Below are 15,736 nucleotides of genomic sequence, written 5' to 3' on the forward strand. Positions count from 1 at the left end.
TTTTTTTTTTTTTTTTTTTTTGAGAGAGAGAGAATTTCTAATGTTTATTTTTGTTTGTATGTGGTGCTGAGGATCGAACTCAGGCCACACGCATACCAGGCGAGCGCGCCACCGCTTAAGCCACATCCACATGGGGGCGGGGGGGGGGTAGGTAATTACTGTGTTTTTTAGATACCACTCAGGAACCGGCAGACAAAATGTGTCTTCTAGCAGAATGACTTTATTTCTGGCTAAGGCGGTTGAGGATGCTGGTCATTCAGAACCAGGCATTTAAAACTCTGTCCCAATAGACCAATTTGAGAGGGAATTGAGAGGATTTTTGATTCCATGTCCTAGTAAGCTAGCCTAGGATTTAACCTTCCAGCTCTACATCACATTAGTCCACATTGTTCAGAGGTTATTCTGACACACAAACAGTTCATGTTTCTGGGAAGAGAAGTTGGTAGCTTTTTCTGTATGGTCTGACAGATCTGTCATGGAAAACCAACTGTTGGCTGGACTAGTGGATGTTGGGTGTAGTTGTGCATAGAAACTGAAATCACAGCCATCTGGGTGGGTGGGTGTTGTGGTTACAGCAGAGCTGCATGCACACAGTTGTACTGGTCACAAACACAGCTATTTGTGCTATAATTGTGCCTGACTTTAGCAGACAAATATAAAAGTTTTTCTTGCAAAGCGGCACACTTTCTTCCTCCCTAGAAATTGTTTATGGCTTATATATGTTGAATATTAAGAATTTAGTGCTGTTACAGTGAATTAAACATGTAGTAAAAACCTCCACCCAAGTGTTAACTGTTCAGCTGGGTTTTTTTTAAAGCTCTTTAAAGACTGGGGTGTTCTCTCAGGGCAGGTTTGCATTTCCACTCCCCAGCTTCTTTCTTAACTCCTGTGGATTCTACTGCATAGTTTGTTTTGTGCCTGGTGACCTGTACCATTCTATTGAATACAGGTCCTTTGTCTTGTAGGAAAAAAAAAAATTGCATGACAAGCCAGAGTTTCCTAATGAAAGAGCTGCAATTTGGGAGAAGAGATGAGGTTATTTTGGAGGAACGCAGGCCTTTCAAAGATGTGGTTTGGGTGGTTCATAAAGCAACAAGATCTGCAGCTGTCTCCTGGGTTTAAACAGCCCTCTAGGGAGCATGTAAGACAAGCACAGGGGACATTCTGATGAATCCTTTGTTCCTACAGAATGCCTGTCTGGGGAGGTGGAAACAAGTGTGGGGCCTGCGGGAGGACCGTGTACCATGCTGAAGAGGTGCAGTGTGATGGGAGGAGCTTCCACCGCTGCTGCTTTCTGTGTAGTAAGTATCCCCCTATGCCCCACCTTTGACAAAGTTTACATGCAAAATGCTTTCATTTATCTTCTTAAGAAGAAAATTGGTTTTGCTAAGGAAGATGATTTTAGAAGCACTGGTGGGTTTTATCTGCCTGTTGTCAAAGACATTGTAAGATAGCAAATACTTGATAATGAGAGAAATAGAGCTAAAGAGAACCCCCCACACAAATCCCCTCTAATGACAACTGTCTTCAGTTTTAAAATAGTTGAATATCAGTTTAAGAAAGCCATTCATTGATCATGTGAGTCAAATAAATTTTCTTCAGTGATGGATTTATCACATCTAAGGATCCCACCCATATAGATATTTGCCTTATATATTATATATTATATATATAGTGAAACTTATGGTAAGAAACCATTTGTTGAAAATAAATTTGCTTACTATAAGAAATAATCTTCAGGAAAAATATATTTGAAATTTGAATTGTCCGATTTCCATAGAAAGCAACATTCAAGGTACCTGGACTTCTTTATAGTGAGAGTGCTTTGCAGATGACGAGAAATAACAAAGAGTTGCAGTTATTAAAAAAAAAAGTTCTCCAGATCAGTGTTTGCTGTGTACATCTGTATAATAGCTACTGTTTCTCAGAAGATTTGGTTTAACCATTTTGGGGAGGAAGTTAGTGACTTTCTTGTTTCTTTTAAGTAATCAAGTTTTCATCAAATTTGTAAGCAAGAAAGTATAGAGACAAAGAGAAATGCAAATACTTTAGAAATTGTTCACAATTTCATCTAAGGTTAAGCCATAATGTCTACACCATAATAAAGTCAGCATTGAGAAAACATCAAGTTCTTGGTAGTTTGTTGCCAGAATAGATGTCACTTTATTCCACTAGAAAGTCTTCAGTGTAAAATAATAGAAACTTCACAATATAACTTTCAACCAGCCAGCTTAGTCATCTTTCCTCCTGTCCTTATTTTTGTCCTCCTTCCCCTTTTCTGCTGCACTGTTTGATTTCCAGCTGCCCAATTATGCTATCAGTGAGTTCTCTCACAATATACTTTTTCTCAAGCTTAATTGAAGTTTTAGAAAGTGAAATAATGTCTGGGTAAAACATGATGACATGTGGCAATTTTATGAAGTGGGATATGTGGAAATGATTTGTGGCAAGAAATCCATCAAGAAAGAATGTATTCTCCTTTGAGACACAAGAGAAAACAAATTCAGGCTTTAAACCACTTGCTAGTTTTCAGACACACATTCACTGCTGGAGAAGCTAGGAGTAAGGAAGAAAGGAGGGCACTTTCTCCTGTTCTAGGGAACACAGCTAGAATTGTGGATTTAAAACTTTTTTATCCCTGAGGGTGTTTTTAGAGGAGAGACCTACAAAGGCAGCCCCATAAGGCACTCACTACCCTTTTTGTCAGATTGTGATGTGCCAACACTTGGTATGAAAAAGCCAAGAAGGGTTAAGTCTTAAAAGTTGGTAGCAAAGGTTTTAAGATTTTAGGCATTGTTAGTTTTATTCCTTTTGTGCATATGATCGGAGCCATCTCTGAAACTTGTTTCCCTCCTGTCAGAAAGGCAGATCCTTTGAAAAAGTTTGAAGCTTCTAGACGTTAAAATTCCAGTACTTTCTAAAGCATATCATGGAGGAAGGCCAATAATTTTCATCTGTAATTTGACCAGTCTAGCTGCTATCTTGTGACTTTGGGAACCACAGGAGAGGTTATGAATGAGAGCCTCTGCCATTACCATTTGTGGACCTCATGGTTCTAAGGAAAAGGGTATTTGTTGGAACATGTTTAAAATCATAACTTTTTCCCCCTTAGTGGTTTGCAGGAAAAATTTAGACAGCACAACAGTGGCAATTCATGATGAGGAGATCTATTGCAAATCCTGCTATGGAAAAAAGTATGGGCCAAAAGGCTATGGTTATGGCCAGGGCGCAGGCACGCTCAACATGGACCGCGGCGAGAGGCTGGGCATCAAGCCAGAGAGGTGAGATAGGAGGATATTTGTTATCTTCAGAAGTGAGTTACAATAGTTAACATTGCTTAATGGTCAGGAATCTGGAAGTTTCTGGATTTTTACTTTAATTTTAAGTGAACAAAATGTGACTCAGATTTTCTAATGTAAACTACTAACTATTCTTTAATTTCAAAATATTGTGTTTTGTACCTAATGAAGTTCTTACTATTCCAGTGATTTTATATATATAAACAATAATAAATAAATATGTTTATTTATTATTGTTGTCAGTGGACCTTTATTTATTGATTGATATGGAGTGCTGAGAATCGAACCCAGTTCCTCACACATGCCAGGCAAGTGCTCTGCCACTGAGCCACAACCCACTCCTCCAGTGATTTCTAATATTGGTTTTATAGCATTTCATGGTGTATAAAAGGGTCATGGTGTTCTAAAAAGCAAGTGATTTCATAGCACTTTAGAGACCATATATCATGAAGTGAAATCAGAGAAACATGGTACTTAACCATGACAGGCTTTCCTTACATGCAATTAAGCAGTCAGTGCAAATCCCTCAGTCACTCCTTCCATGTCATAATGTTCTCATCAAGAAATTACTTTTCTCTAACTTAAAAAAAAAATGAAATAATTTTCTGTTTTTAATCCTTTGAGAGACAAATGTGAAACTTTGAAGGTTATAGTACCATAGTATCAGGGTGCTAAATCTGTTAACATTCACTTAATATGTTATATTCAGGCTAAATAATAATGTGTATTACATTATGTCTCACCTCTGTTTTTTTCAGAACACTTTCTTTCCACACTCAAGGTTCCTAAGCCTTCTTAATGACTCTGAAATCCTTGTGTCATGTGGTAATTGGAATACTTGTGGAGATTGAACATCTTCACAGAGTTGGTCTCTAGGGGCAGCATCAAGTGGGAAGAACACGTTCATGGAGGTCAACCTGCATTTTCAGTTCAGGCTCACAACTTACTAATTCTGTAGACCTTCACTAAGTTATTTAATATCTGAGCCCCAAGTTCTTCATCTGTAATACAGTTAATAATTCCATACACTATGAAGTTGTTAAAAGGCAGATGGAAGACTCCATCTGAAGTTGACACAATTGACAGATTTGGAAATTTTTCTTGGACTCTCATAACTACAAGTGATGGATATCATTGTTAACAAGTTTTTAAAGAACACTCTAAAAAGTAGATTATGGAGATTTTTTTAAAAATACACCTACATTAGGGTCAACTGGAGAAACCAATACAGTGAATTAGTACTTTGAATTGGTATTTGTTGCTTAGAATATTTCCGTTGGCCACCCACAAAGGATGTTGTATATTAAACAACTTGGATAGAAGTGTATGAACAATTCCCAAAAATGGAAATAGTGAAGATGAAGATATTGAAGATGCACAGGAAGTATTTTGAATAAAATTATTTTATGAAAAAGCAATATTCTAAATTAAGATTTTGATTTTTTTATGTATGTAACTTAATAAGATAACCTAGAAAACATTTTTTTTCCAAGTAGAAAGTATTGACACTTAAGCCGCTGCTTATTCAGTGGTGTCATCTATTTTATCTGCTTAACATACAAGGTTCTACAAGGAGGGCCTCAAAGCCCAGATGCTATTCTGCACATGTTAGTATATCTACTTAACTCAATGAAAAACAATTTCTGCTGAGATATGTTCTACCCTGGTGACCTGGAAATAGGGACAAAATACTATTCTGTCTAGAGAAAAAAAATAAAGCTAAACTGAAATAGCCAAATTTTCTAAAATATTTTCCTATGAAGAAAATAGTTTAGTCATACTTTACCTTGCTCAAGATGTACTGGGAAACTGATCTGTAAAACATGCTTAACTTTATTAGTAACTACTTAAGTCAGTTGATCAGTTTGTAGAAAATAATTTTTTTTGGTATTGGGGATTGAACCCAGGGGCACTTAATAATTAAGCCATATCTCTAGACTTTTAAAATATTTTATTTAGAGTCAGGGTCTCACTGAGTTGCTTAGGGCCTCACTAAATTGCTGAGGCTGGCTTTGAACTAGTGATTCTCCTGCCTCAGCTTCTTGAGCTGCTTATTGGAGACCAGCTAGTTTGCAGAATTTAACTGAAGAATTGTTTAACATTGATTTTTCAGTCTCATATGAAGTACAAAACTAGATATGATTCCAGTGATTTTGATACTGTGAACCTGGGATAAAAATAATTACTTAGTGAAGAGGCTAGCACAGGGCTTATGAATTGTTGAGACTCAGGAACAAGATATTTGAGTATGGGAGTTTGGCTGTCTTTTTGTAGTAATGAGTCTATAAACAGGTTAAACAACTCCAGCCAGCACCTGAGAGTAATTTCTTTATTCTTTCCCCTATGCTGGCTGCAAAGGCTCCAGCCTTGAGACAGGATAGCAATTAAGTTCCGCAGTTCCATAGTTCCTGTCTTTTGGACTTATAAGGGCCTTTTTTGAAACCTTGCCTCATTTTTTCCCCCCTTCTACAAGTGTTCAACCTCACAGGCCTACAACAAATCCAAACACTTCAAAATTTGCTCAGAAATATGGAGGTGCTGAGAAGTGTTCCAGATGTGGGGATTCTGTATATGCTGCCGAAAAGATAATTGGAGCTGGAAAGGTAAAGTGCCAATTTGAATTATTAACAATAAATGACTCCTCTCCGCTCACTTGATGCCCCAAACCTCTTCATGTCTCAGTTTTGTGTCTTCTGCTTTGAAGTAAACTTTTTCTAAACCAAATTTCCATCAGAATCAATTTTTTGACATATCACTTCTTTTTTATGTAAATTTTAAAAATTTATATATGACAGTGGAATGCATTACAATTCTTATTACACATATAGAGCACAATTTTTCATATCTCTGGTTGTATACATAGTATATTCACACCAATTCATGTCTTCATACATGTACTTTGGATAGTAATGATCATCACATTCCACCATCTTTAATTACCCCATGCCCCCTCCCTTCAATCCCTCTGCCCTATCTATAGAGTTCATCTATTTCTCCCATGCTCCCGCTCCCTATCCCACTATGAATCAGCCTCCTTATATCAAAGAAAACATTCGGCGTTTGTTTTTGTTTGGATTGGCTAACTTAACACTTAGCATTATCTTCTCTAACTCCATCCATTTATCTGCAGATGCCATGATTTTATTCTTTTATTGCTGAGTAATATTCCATTGTGTATATATGCTTCTTTTTTTATCCATTCATCTATTGAAGGGCATCTAGGTTGGATCCACAGTTTAGCTATTGTTTATTGTGCTGCTATAAACATTAATGTGGCAGTGTCCCTGTAGTACGCTGTTTTTAATCCTTTGGGTATAGACTGAGGAGAGGGATAACTGGTTCAAATGGTGGTTCCATTCCCAATTTTCCAAGAAATCTCCATACTGCTTTCTATATTGGCTGCACCAATTTGCAGTCCCACCAGCAGTGTATGAGTGTACCTTTTTCCCCACATCCTCACCAACACTTATTGTTGTTTGCATAACTGAGGGACACCAGCAGGGTCTGGAAACCCAACATCAAGGTGAGTTACAGATTGACATGTCACTTCTATGTTTAAAACTTGTTTTCATAGGGAATACTCCCAAAGGTCATGAATGAAAAGGGCAAGACTGTCAAACAACCTGGGATCTTCGGGTTAGTCCATGTAATCAGGGTCAGGACATCGGATGCTAATTAGGTGTGTAGATTTAAAAGTTATCATTTTAGCCTCATTAAGATGCCCAGTTCTTAACCAAAAGGTAACAAAAAGAGCACACTAGGTTTGTAGCAAGACCTAAGATTTCCCTTAAAAACAGCCTTCCATAATATAGCTCCCAGTCTCCTCTGAATGAAGTTTGAAGACAGCCCTCTTGTGGGTGGCCAAGAATGCAGATACAGTGTAGCCTTCTAGTTGAGCTGAGCCACAGCAGCCAGGGGCTTGCTTTGGGTTTATCTTCCTGAGACACTTCTTGCCACATCTAAATTATATTGCAGGAACCAGGGCTCTCAAACATGCTAACACATCTGTCTCTTCCAGCCCTGGCACAAAAACTGTTTCCGATGTGCCAAATGTGGGAAGAGTCTTGAATCCACAACTCTGACCGAGAAAGAAGGTGAAATCTATTGCAAAGGTAAAACTAATGTCCTACTGTTATCAATATGAGTATTCCAGTATTCCATAGCTATTATTTCATGAAGTATCACCAGTATTAAAAAAGCCAAAGTACTCTGAAAACAGAAAGGCAGTGTTGCTAGCTATTTGAAAATACAACATCCAGAGATGTTTACAGATGATGAGAGAACCACAATATCAAGTTCCTGTTCAAAGTGTGCAAGTATATGAGGGTAACAGACAACTTAGCTGATCTGACTGCCATGCTTATTAAGTCAACATGAGCTGAACTCAAAGGAACCAGAATGTTGGATATAACTTCACAGCTTGAAGATAATTACTACAAGGCACATTTTGCATCTGAAATAAATTGATTTTGGTATAGTCAACAGTTTGGTTTTTTTTTAACTTACGGGAGTTTCTTAAGTAATGCTAGCAAAACACAATGGACTTGGCACTAATTCTCCATTTTCTTTTGTAGGATGTTATGCCAAGAACTTTGGCCCCAAGGGATTTGGCTATGGCCAAGGAGCAGGAGCCCTTGTTCATGCTCAGTAAAAGTGTTAACCCAGAACTAAGCATCACACACTGAGAATCTCTTCATAATCTACACATATAATCTTGTAACACTCCACTACTGTGAAATTCTGCCAGCATGAAGTGCTGTATATTACCCTGTACTTGTATAGGCTGGCTAACTTGTAGGAAGAGAGCACTATATCATTTTACTTTAATTCACCAGCATTTTCAGGAACCAATTCTTTTATATTTTAAATAAAACTTCAGTTTCATGTGTTCCTTGTCTTTTAATTAATCTTTTGGAGGAGCTGTTTTGATTTCTGTTAATTTTAAATCATTTGGGACCCTACATCTATTTTGTTAAAGACAACCTATCTAGCTGACTCACTAGGCTCATGTTTGAGACACAGGTGTTGAAAAGCATTTCTTTTAATCTGGAGGATGTGCCTTAGGAGTGTTGTCAGGCAGGTGGTTTCACCATTTCAGCTCCTCAGAGCTGGCATTGAGGACTACAGATCTTTTCTTTGTGCCTCTTCAGAGCCTATAACTTCTCTTTTGGAGCAATTTCCCCAAGTGTGGCTTCTGGAGAACCTGCATTAAAACTTCCTGGGAGAATTGAAAGGCAGATCTGAAAGCCCTGCTTCAGCCCCACCAAAGCAGAATCTCTAGAAGTAGGTGAGGCACAAAAGTCCTTCTAACAAGTTCCTCCAAAAGGCACAAACAGACCCAGAGTAGTGGGCACACTATTAAAAAAACAACAACAAAAAACAACCTTTTGCTATCTGTACTTAAAAGTCATTATAGCTGGAGCTGGCACTGGGTTCAATCCTTAATACTGCATAAAAATAAAATTTTTTAAAAAGTCATGATAGCTAACAAGAATCTGGGGCTTAGCTTCACTTGAACAGGATGTTAAGTAAATTTAGATGTTAACTAAATTCTAGAAACTGAGGTGCTTTTTTCACATTTCAATTCTGTATAAGTAACAAAGAATATTGCATTGTCTGAACATATTCATCTGCCTCGGGTAGAAAAGGGTATTAGACTAAACAAGGAATTTTCATTACTCACCCCCCCCCCAGAAGATTTCTGATTCAATTTCAGGTGTGAAGTTGGTCTGTAATGTATGTTATAAAATTGCACCAGCTTGATTTGTGAACGTAGTCTTTCCCAAGCCCACATTTATATCCAAAACTGCTTATTCAGAAAAGCTAATGGGGAGAATGGATGGATGGATGAATGGATAGAGAGAAAACATTTTAAAAAGAAACTTTGGAGGTTGTTTGAGGGTATACTTGGCAAAACAATTCATGCGTTCTCTACATCATATCCTTGAGCAGCTTCAGGTATTTTATACAGCATACCAATATCAATGTGGGAGGGGACGGGAGGGCCTTTTAGTTAAAGCTGGAAAATAGTTAATTGGCAATATCAGAAGTGGAATTGAAGAGTTATGGATCAGACTGATTCTGTGTAAGTCCACAAATTCCTTGACATTCCCACTTGAGAGTGTTGTGGATGTGTTTATCCCTATACATTTACAGTGCCCACTAACATACTGAAAGCCCTGAGCGTACTGAACTGTCCACGGTACCACTATCATCTAGGGAAATGTTGGGGTGAACATTCAGTTCTCAAAATGTTTGCTCTCAGAATCCCTTTACATTGGTGAGGTACTGAAGAATCCAAGGAGTTTTTTTTTGTTTTTTTTTTTTTGACTCTTGTTATCTCAATATTTTCCACATTAGAAATTAAATTTTTTAAACTTCAAACTTCATCTATCGCCAAGATTAAATAACGGGCAGATTTATCCTTTCACTAGCAACAAAGGCAAATTACACAAAAAACTTCAGGACACGAGACATAAGGCAACAAAGGATAGTTTCTGGGGTGGAGATTAGCCTACAAATAACCAAAGCTTACTCCTTAGAGAATTGTTAGGATAGACTGCAAGAAGGAAAAGTATAAGTGGAACTAGAAGCCACCTTGAGTTGAAACAGAGCTGAGAGTGCCAAAGAATCAAGGTTGCTAGTTTGCAGGACTGGAGAGCTGTGCAGAGAGAACCTGAGACATGTAGACACCACCAACCCAACTTGCAAGTCTTCAGCTTAGTTCTGAAAAATGCATGTTAGATACCTGTGATGCCGGGGGTGGGGGGGGGACCCACTGCTCTCAGAAAAAAGTCTGCTGCTTACATGGAGCAGCAAAGTGCTTGGTCCCACCAACAAGATGGGGAAAGAAGATTCCCAGGACTTCAGAGAGTACACAAAAGACCTAAGCCTCAGTAATGGGGAATAATTAGCTCTAAACTGAGCACTGCTCTGGTCTTGCCTAACAAATCTGAAAAGTGAGACCTGAAAGGATCAAATTTGCCAAGAAACTGCATCCCAAAACAAAGCTTAAAAATTGGTCAAGAACATAAAAATAAGCCAGGCACAGTAGTGCACACCTGTAATCCCAGCAGTTTGGGAGGCCAAGACAGGAGAATCGTGAATTCAAAGCCAGCTTTAGCAATTTAGCAAGGCCCTAAGCAACTCCAGTAAGACCTTGCCTCTAAACAAAAGACAAATAAGGGCTGGAGATATGGCTCAGTGATGAAGCGTCCCTGGGTTCAAACGCAAGTACCAAAAAAAAAACCCAATGAAAAAGAAGAATATAAAAATATCCAGTACCAAATTGTTTGGCATTCAACCAAAAATTACCAGGCATGCAAAGAGGCAAAGAAAAAACCATAATGAAGGTGAAAAATGCCTAAACCAACCAGAACTGGCATAGATGTAAAAATTAGCACATGAGGACATTACGTATTTTCAGGAAGTCAAACTATGGAAGATATTAAAGTCTAAACATTGCAGGTAAAAATTATAAAATGAGATGAAAATACACTGGTATAAATGAAATGTCTAGACAATGCGGAAAGAAACATTAATGAACTAAAGGACACAGAAACTCCAAGCATGAAGGAAAAAGAATTTAGAAGATAAAGATCAGTAAGCTATACGACAATGTCAAATGATGGAATATATGTGTAACTGAAGTCTCCTGAAAGTGAGGAAGGAAAAATATTTGAAATAAGGACTGGAAGATTTCCGAATCTGATGAAAACTAAACCAACAGATGCCAGCAGCATAAGCAACAAGCCCTTCTGATGCCAGAAACGGAAACAATCTGAGTACTAAAAATACTGCCTCCTATTAAAAATACTTGTCATGGGCTGGGATTGTAGCTCAGTGGTAAAGTGCCTGCCTAGCATGAGTAAGGCACTCTACCATGGGTTTGATTCTCAGCACCACATATAAATAAACAAAAGTAAAAGTCCATTGACAACTAAAAAAATATTTAAAAAAAATACTTGTCAATGCTAGTAAATGGCGACAGAAATTTACCTGAGCACAACATTTACATTCAATTCAAAGGCAAAAGAATTTTCAAAGAGCCACATCTGGTTTCCTTGAGCTATGACTTGCTGACCTAGTCGAGGGGCATTATGAATGTTTGACTTGGAATTGTGGATTTTTCTATTTTAAATGTCACATAAATACATTAAATTAAAAAAACTCTTACATTAAGCACTTGACAAAACTGAAGGTTTACTTTGTAACAAGAAGTGAAGATTTCTTGTCCTGGTTGTGTACAACTTATTCCCAAATACATCTATAAATGAGAACCACATATCCTCATCCCAGGTTCAGTCCACCAGTCTGGCAAGGACTGCCATGCACATGGATAAGCAGATAATGAAGAGGATTAAAGAACCTGACTGGAAGGAACACTGATGGCTTGCTTTATTTTGTATACTGTTCAAAATACTGTTGCTTGAGCTCTGGAGGCATTTCTTTCAGTATCGCAAAATAATTATGAATTGAAAACATTTTCATTTAATACCAGTGAGTTCTCAAACCATAAACAATTATGTGAACAAAAGGATAAGCTCCCTCCATAATTTTCTCCTTTTTAAATTCTCAAAGATTCCTTGCCATTAGGGTGAGATCAGTGTTTGGAATGTTTCATTCTGCAATATTTTATTTATTTATTTAAACTTGAGATTTTTTTCTGAGGATCCTAATCCCATGAAACCCAAAATTCCTAGAAAAAATGTATTATTTATATTAAAAAATGATACACACAATACACAGAGAATTAGAAATTACTAGAATACCGACTTCACCTTTTATTTAAGCAAATTCCTATAATCTTTTGCCACTTGAATCCTAGTACTAGGATAATAAATATGCAGAACAATGTTTTCATCTTGTAGGTACCACCATAGTTTCTTCAATATAAGTTAACTGAGTAAAATTAAAGACAAGCACACACTTACGAGTCAATATTTATTCTGATTAATATTTTACAAAATTTTGACATTTAATTTATGTAAGGAGAACTAATTTATTAAACACTTTACAGGTTTTTCTTTCCATGGAGTAACACAGTAAGTAGCAAAATAATACTTGGCACAGTTATAAATAAAGAAAATATAAAATAAAAATACCCATGGCTTAAGTATAATGATGTCATTTTACGTCTATTAATATTTCAAATAAATTCCTACAAAGAAAAAAACTATGAATGAAAAAATGCCAAAGAAGTAATTCATGTTCAGAGCTGAGAATTAAGTTCCTATTTGCTAAAAGTATTCAATGAGGCTGATATGAACTATTCCCAAAAGGTTCACCTTCATACATAACTTTAGAGCTGAGTTAAACTGGTTCTACACACAGGACCTACAAAATAATTAAACAGTAAGTTCACTGCTGCATAGTTGGCTCCTGACCATCTGACCATTTCTGAATTACAGATATCACTGGTACTATGAAATAGTTTAGTACTAAAGCATTTTCATTGCAAATATTTTCTATGTAATTACACATTTAGAGATTTTTGCCTGTTCAACTGAGAAACATCTCTTTTGCATTGAAAAGAATACTGTACCACAAAGAAAGAACATGGTAACAACATTCTTATTCAAACTCAGAAAACCACCAGTCATTAAGTTGATTAAAATGTATTTGATAAAAATTGCAACTGAGTCTTCAGGTGAAGTGGCCCATAACAATAAAATTAAACAAATAATAGCATTTTATAAATAACTTTGAATTTAAAAATTTTCAGAAATTTCCCCCAATTAGTTAAAACTAGCAGACACATTTGTAAAGTTAACCATTTTTCTTTTTAACATTCTATGACAAAATGGCACAATGCTATTGCCACCACACACCCATCTCTTCCCTTTTCAAAAATAAAAGACATAGGCCAATTTTCTAATATTAAAACACCCAGATACAGTAAGGATAATCTTTTTTGATGTGTGACTATGGTCAAAGAAACTACTATATAAAAATGGTAGTAGTTGGAAATACTGAACATCAACTATATACATTTTCACTGCTCCTCTTACTAAGGCAAGGGGCGGGTATACCACTAGATTGCTTTAATGCCTGTAATCTGCATTTTACAGGGAATACTAATTTTACCAAGCATCAGACATGCAGTGAACTTGCAGGGTATAATGCCTATTAACAGCAATATTGAACATCACTAGAAGCTCATTAATTATCTCCCTTTTCTTTTTGGTTGGATAAAATGAAATCAGCAGCTTTAAAAACACTAACACATATTGACATAAAGAGAAAACTATTTGATAAATTATTTATATACAGATACACATTCTTTACACTGGTCTAGGATCTGTCGTCTCAGTCTGACTATCCTTCCTCCCTCCTAGCCCACCCCATTCCCTCTCACAGGTTTCCCACGGGTTGCTTGAACCACAGTTTGCTACAGCATTTAAGAGGACTAAACCAAGTCTCACTTTGTAAACAATATTCATGGAAGCAGTGACTAGTAAGTAGTTCACCATGAAGGTATGGAAATGCTGCAACAAAAATTGATCAGTGCATCACATTTAACAATAAGGAAATATTTCTGAACTTGTTTCAGACAGCATTAACAAACTCTAAAACATATTCAATATTGAGAAAATTGAAATCATCTTGGAAATTAAATCCTACTTTCTGATAGGTCATTTTTAAAAACCAGAAATAATACCATTAGCTTTTCTTTATTCCCATGTGCTATGTACAGAGATCATGCTCCATCTATAGCTTAAACTCGGTTATTTTGTCTATATTTTGCAGCTCAGAATTTTAAAAAAGTATATCCACTTACCTCTATTACTAAGAATTTTTGCATTAGCTTATTTATTTTGCCTTTTCTTGAAAATCTCACCTCAACTCTTTTAAAAATTGGACTGTTTGCACATCAAATTAAATTCTAATTTATGCTTCACTGGATAATATCTGCTAGTATACATTCTATGCAGTGTATCATGCACATAGTAGGGCTTTGAAATTTGAACAAAATAGTATGACTTACTATACTCATGCAAGTGCTTTATTATCAGACCATAAAACCTCAGAGCAAGGTTACTACAAATTATTTCACTGAACTAGAAACATACCAGCATTGCAATGGCTGATAGAAACAAAATATTAGCACATTTCTTGTGAACATTATTTTCTTGTGCCTTTGGAGACACATTACACAGTAGATCACTAATAAAACCACATGATTTTCATCACAGTATTTACATGTACATTCTAAAATGTACATAATACTAGTCAATCAATTTTAGACAATTCTCCTGGAATTAGATGCACAATACTCAATAGAATGCATCATAAAATGTAACCATGTAACATAAATTTAGTTTTAGTTAGAAATGAATATTTCTGATCAGTATACCAGGTCTGTCAAAAGAATAAGTTCACCTTTTTTTCATGAAAAATGTAATGAGAACAAAACCAGACGTTGAGTATGTTGTGAATCCCCACATTAACAACCATTAAGATTCTTTTTATGGTCTTTATTCTTCCCAGAAGTGGCAGTGTGTTCTGTCCATGTTGACTTTTGTTAATAAAAATGTTGAAAAAAAAAGACTGTAAAATTCACTGTTAGCCCTACATATAGCATGCTATTGTTCAAGGATGTGGATTCGAGTGAGAGAGAGACACGGACAGACACAATTTTCAGGCACCACTCAGCAATATGCTTCATAAGATAAAGATGTTGCTACACAAGCTGGTACCCAGATCCTGATATTTGGTCATATTCTATTGTATATTGTCTGGTCCAGTCCACGATAACAGGACGAAAGAGGCCACAGCATCGAAATTCAAAGAAGTCTATAATATTCCTTACACATCCATGGCTATAAATGGCCACCCAAAAAGAAAAAAAAATTAATTAATACAAATGATTTAATGTGAGTTCAACATAATTTTGGTGTTAAATCCATTTTTTCCTCAAACATAAAAACTCAGGTTACTTGCAAAAAAAGAACCAATTTATCATTATTTTTTTTAAAAGTGAATTATGTTTTCCACAACTCTGATACAACTGATTTTATTCTTTTGCTAATTTAAAAGGTTGCATTTATTTCATTCCTGTGCCACACACAGTTTTTTGCAGAGGGAGAGGAGTGGAAATGGGGATTGAACCCAGGGGCACTTTAAGACTGAGTTGCGTCTCCAGTCCTTTTTTTTTTTTTTCAATGTTTTATTTGAAGACAGAATATCACTAAGTTGCTGAGGCTCGCCTCAAACTTGCAATCCTCCTGTCTCAGTCTCCAGAATAAGTAGGATGTGCCAATGCACCCAGTGGTCCAAATAATTTTTTATTTGGCAAGGAAACAATTCCTCTCCAAATTGAGAAAGGAAGCAAAAGACAAAATAATTGTATATGACATGAATTTGGCAATAGAACTACTAGTAACAATTAAAAAAGAAATGTCAAGAGTTAAGTTCAGGTAATTTTAGAACTTCAA

General features: G+C 36.3%; 2 protein-coding genes across 4 annotated transcripts in view; one reads left to right on the forward strand and one right to left on the reverse strand.

Annotated features, from left to right (window-relative positions):
• Csrp2 (cysteine and glycine rich protein 2) overlaps positions 1–8,183 on the forward strand; it is an 18,779-nt gene extending 10,596 nt beyond the window's left edge. For both annotated transcript variants that reach the window (XM_015482970.2, XM_048804737.1), the window contains exons 2-6: positions 1,189–1,301; positions 3,113–3,281; positions 5,773–5,902; positions 7,318–7,411; positions 7,874–8,183. In XM_015482970.2, the coding sequence (XP_015338456.1) occupies positions 1,190–1,301; positions 3,113–3,281; positions 5,773–5,902; positions 7,318–7,411; positions 7,874–7,950 (582 nt within the window). In that variant the 5' untranslated portion in view covers position 1,189 and the 3' untranslated portion in view covers positions 7,951–8,183. The remainder of the gene's footprint in view (positions 1–1,188; positions 1,302–3,112; positions 3,282–5,772; positions 5,903–7,317; positions 7,412–7,873) is intronic.
• Positions 8,184–12,228: 4,045 nt separating this feature from the next.
• Positions 12,229–15,736, reverse strand: part of Zdhhc17 (zinc finger DHHC-type palmitoyltransferase 17) — a 99,056-nt gene continuing 95,548 nt past the window's right edge. For both annotated transcript variants that reach the window (XM_015482971.2, XM_048804750.1), the window contains one exon: positions 12,229–15,121. In XM_015482971.2, coding sequence (XP_015338457.1) covers positions 14,983–15,121 — 139 coding nt within the window. In that variant the 3' untranslated portion in view covers positions 12,229–14,982. The remainder of the gene's footprint in view (positions 15,122–15,736) is intronic.

The sequence above is a fragment of the Marmota marmota genome, unplaced genomic scaffold (genome assembly GCF_001458135.2).
Source record: "Marmota marmota marmota unplaced genomic scaffold, marMar, whole genome shotgun sequence".
NCBI classification, from domain to species: Eukaryota; Metazoa; Chordata; class Mammalia; order Rodentia; family Sciuridae; genus Marmota; species Marmota marmota.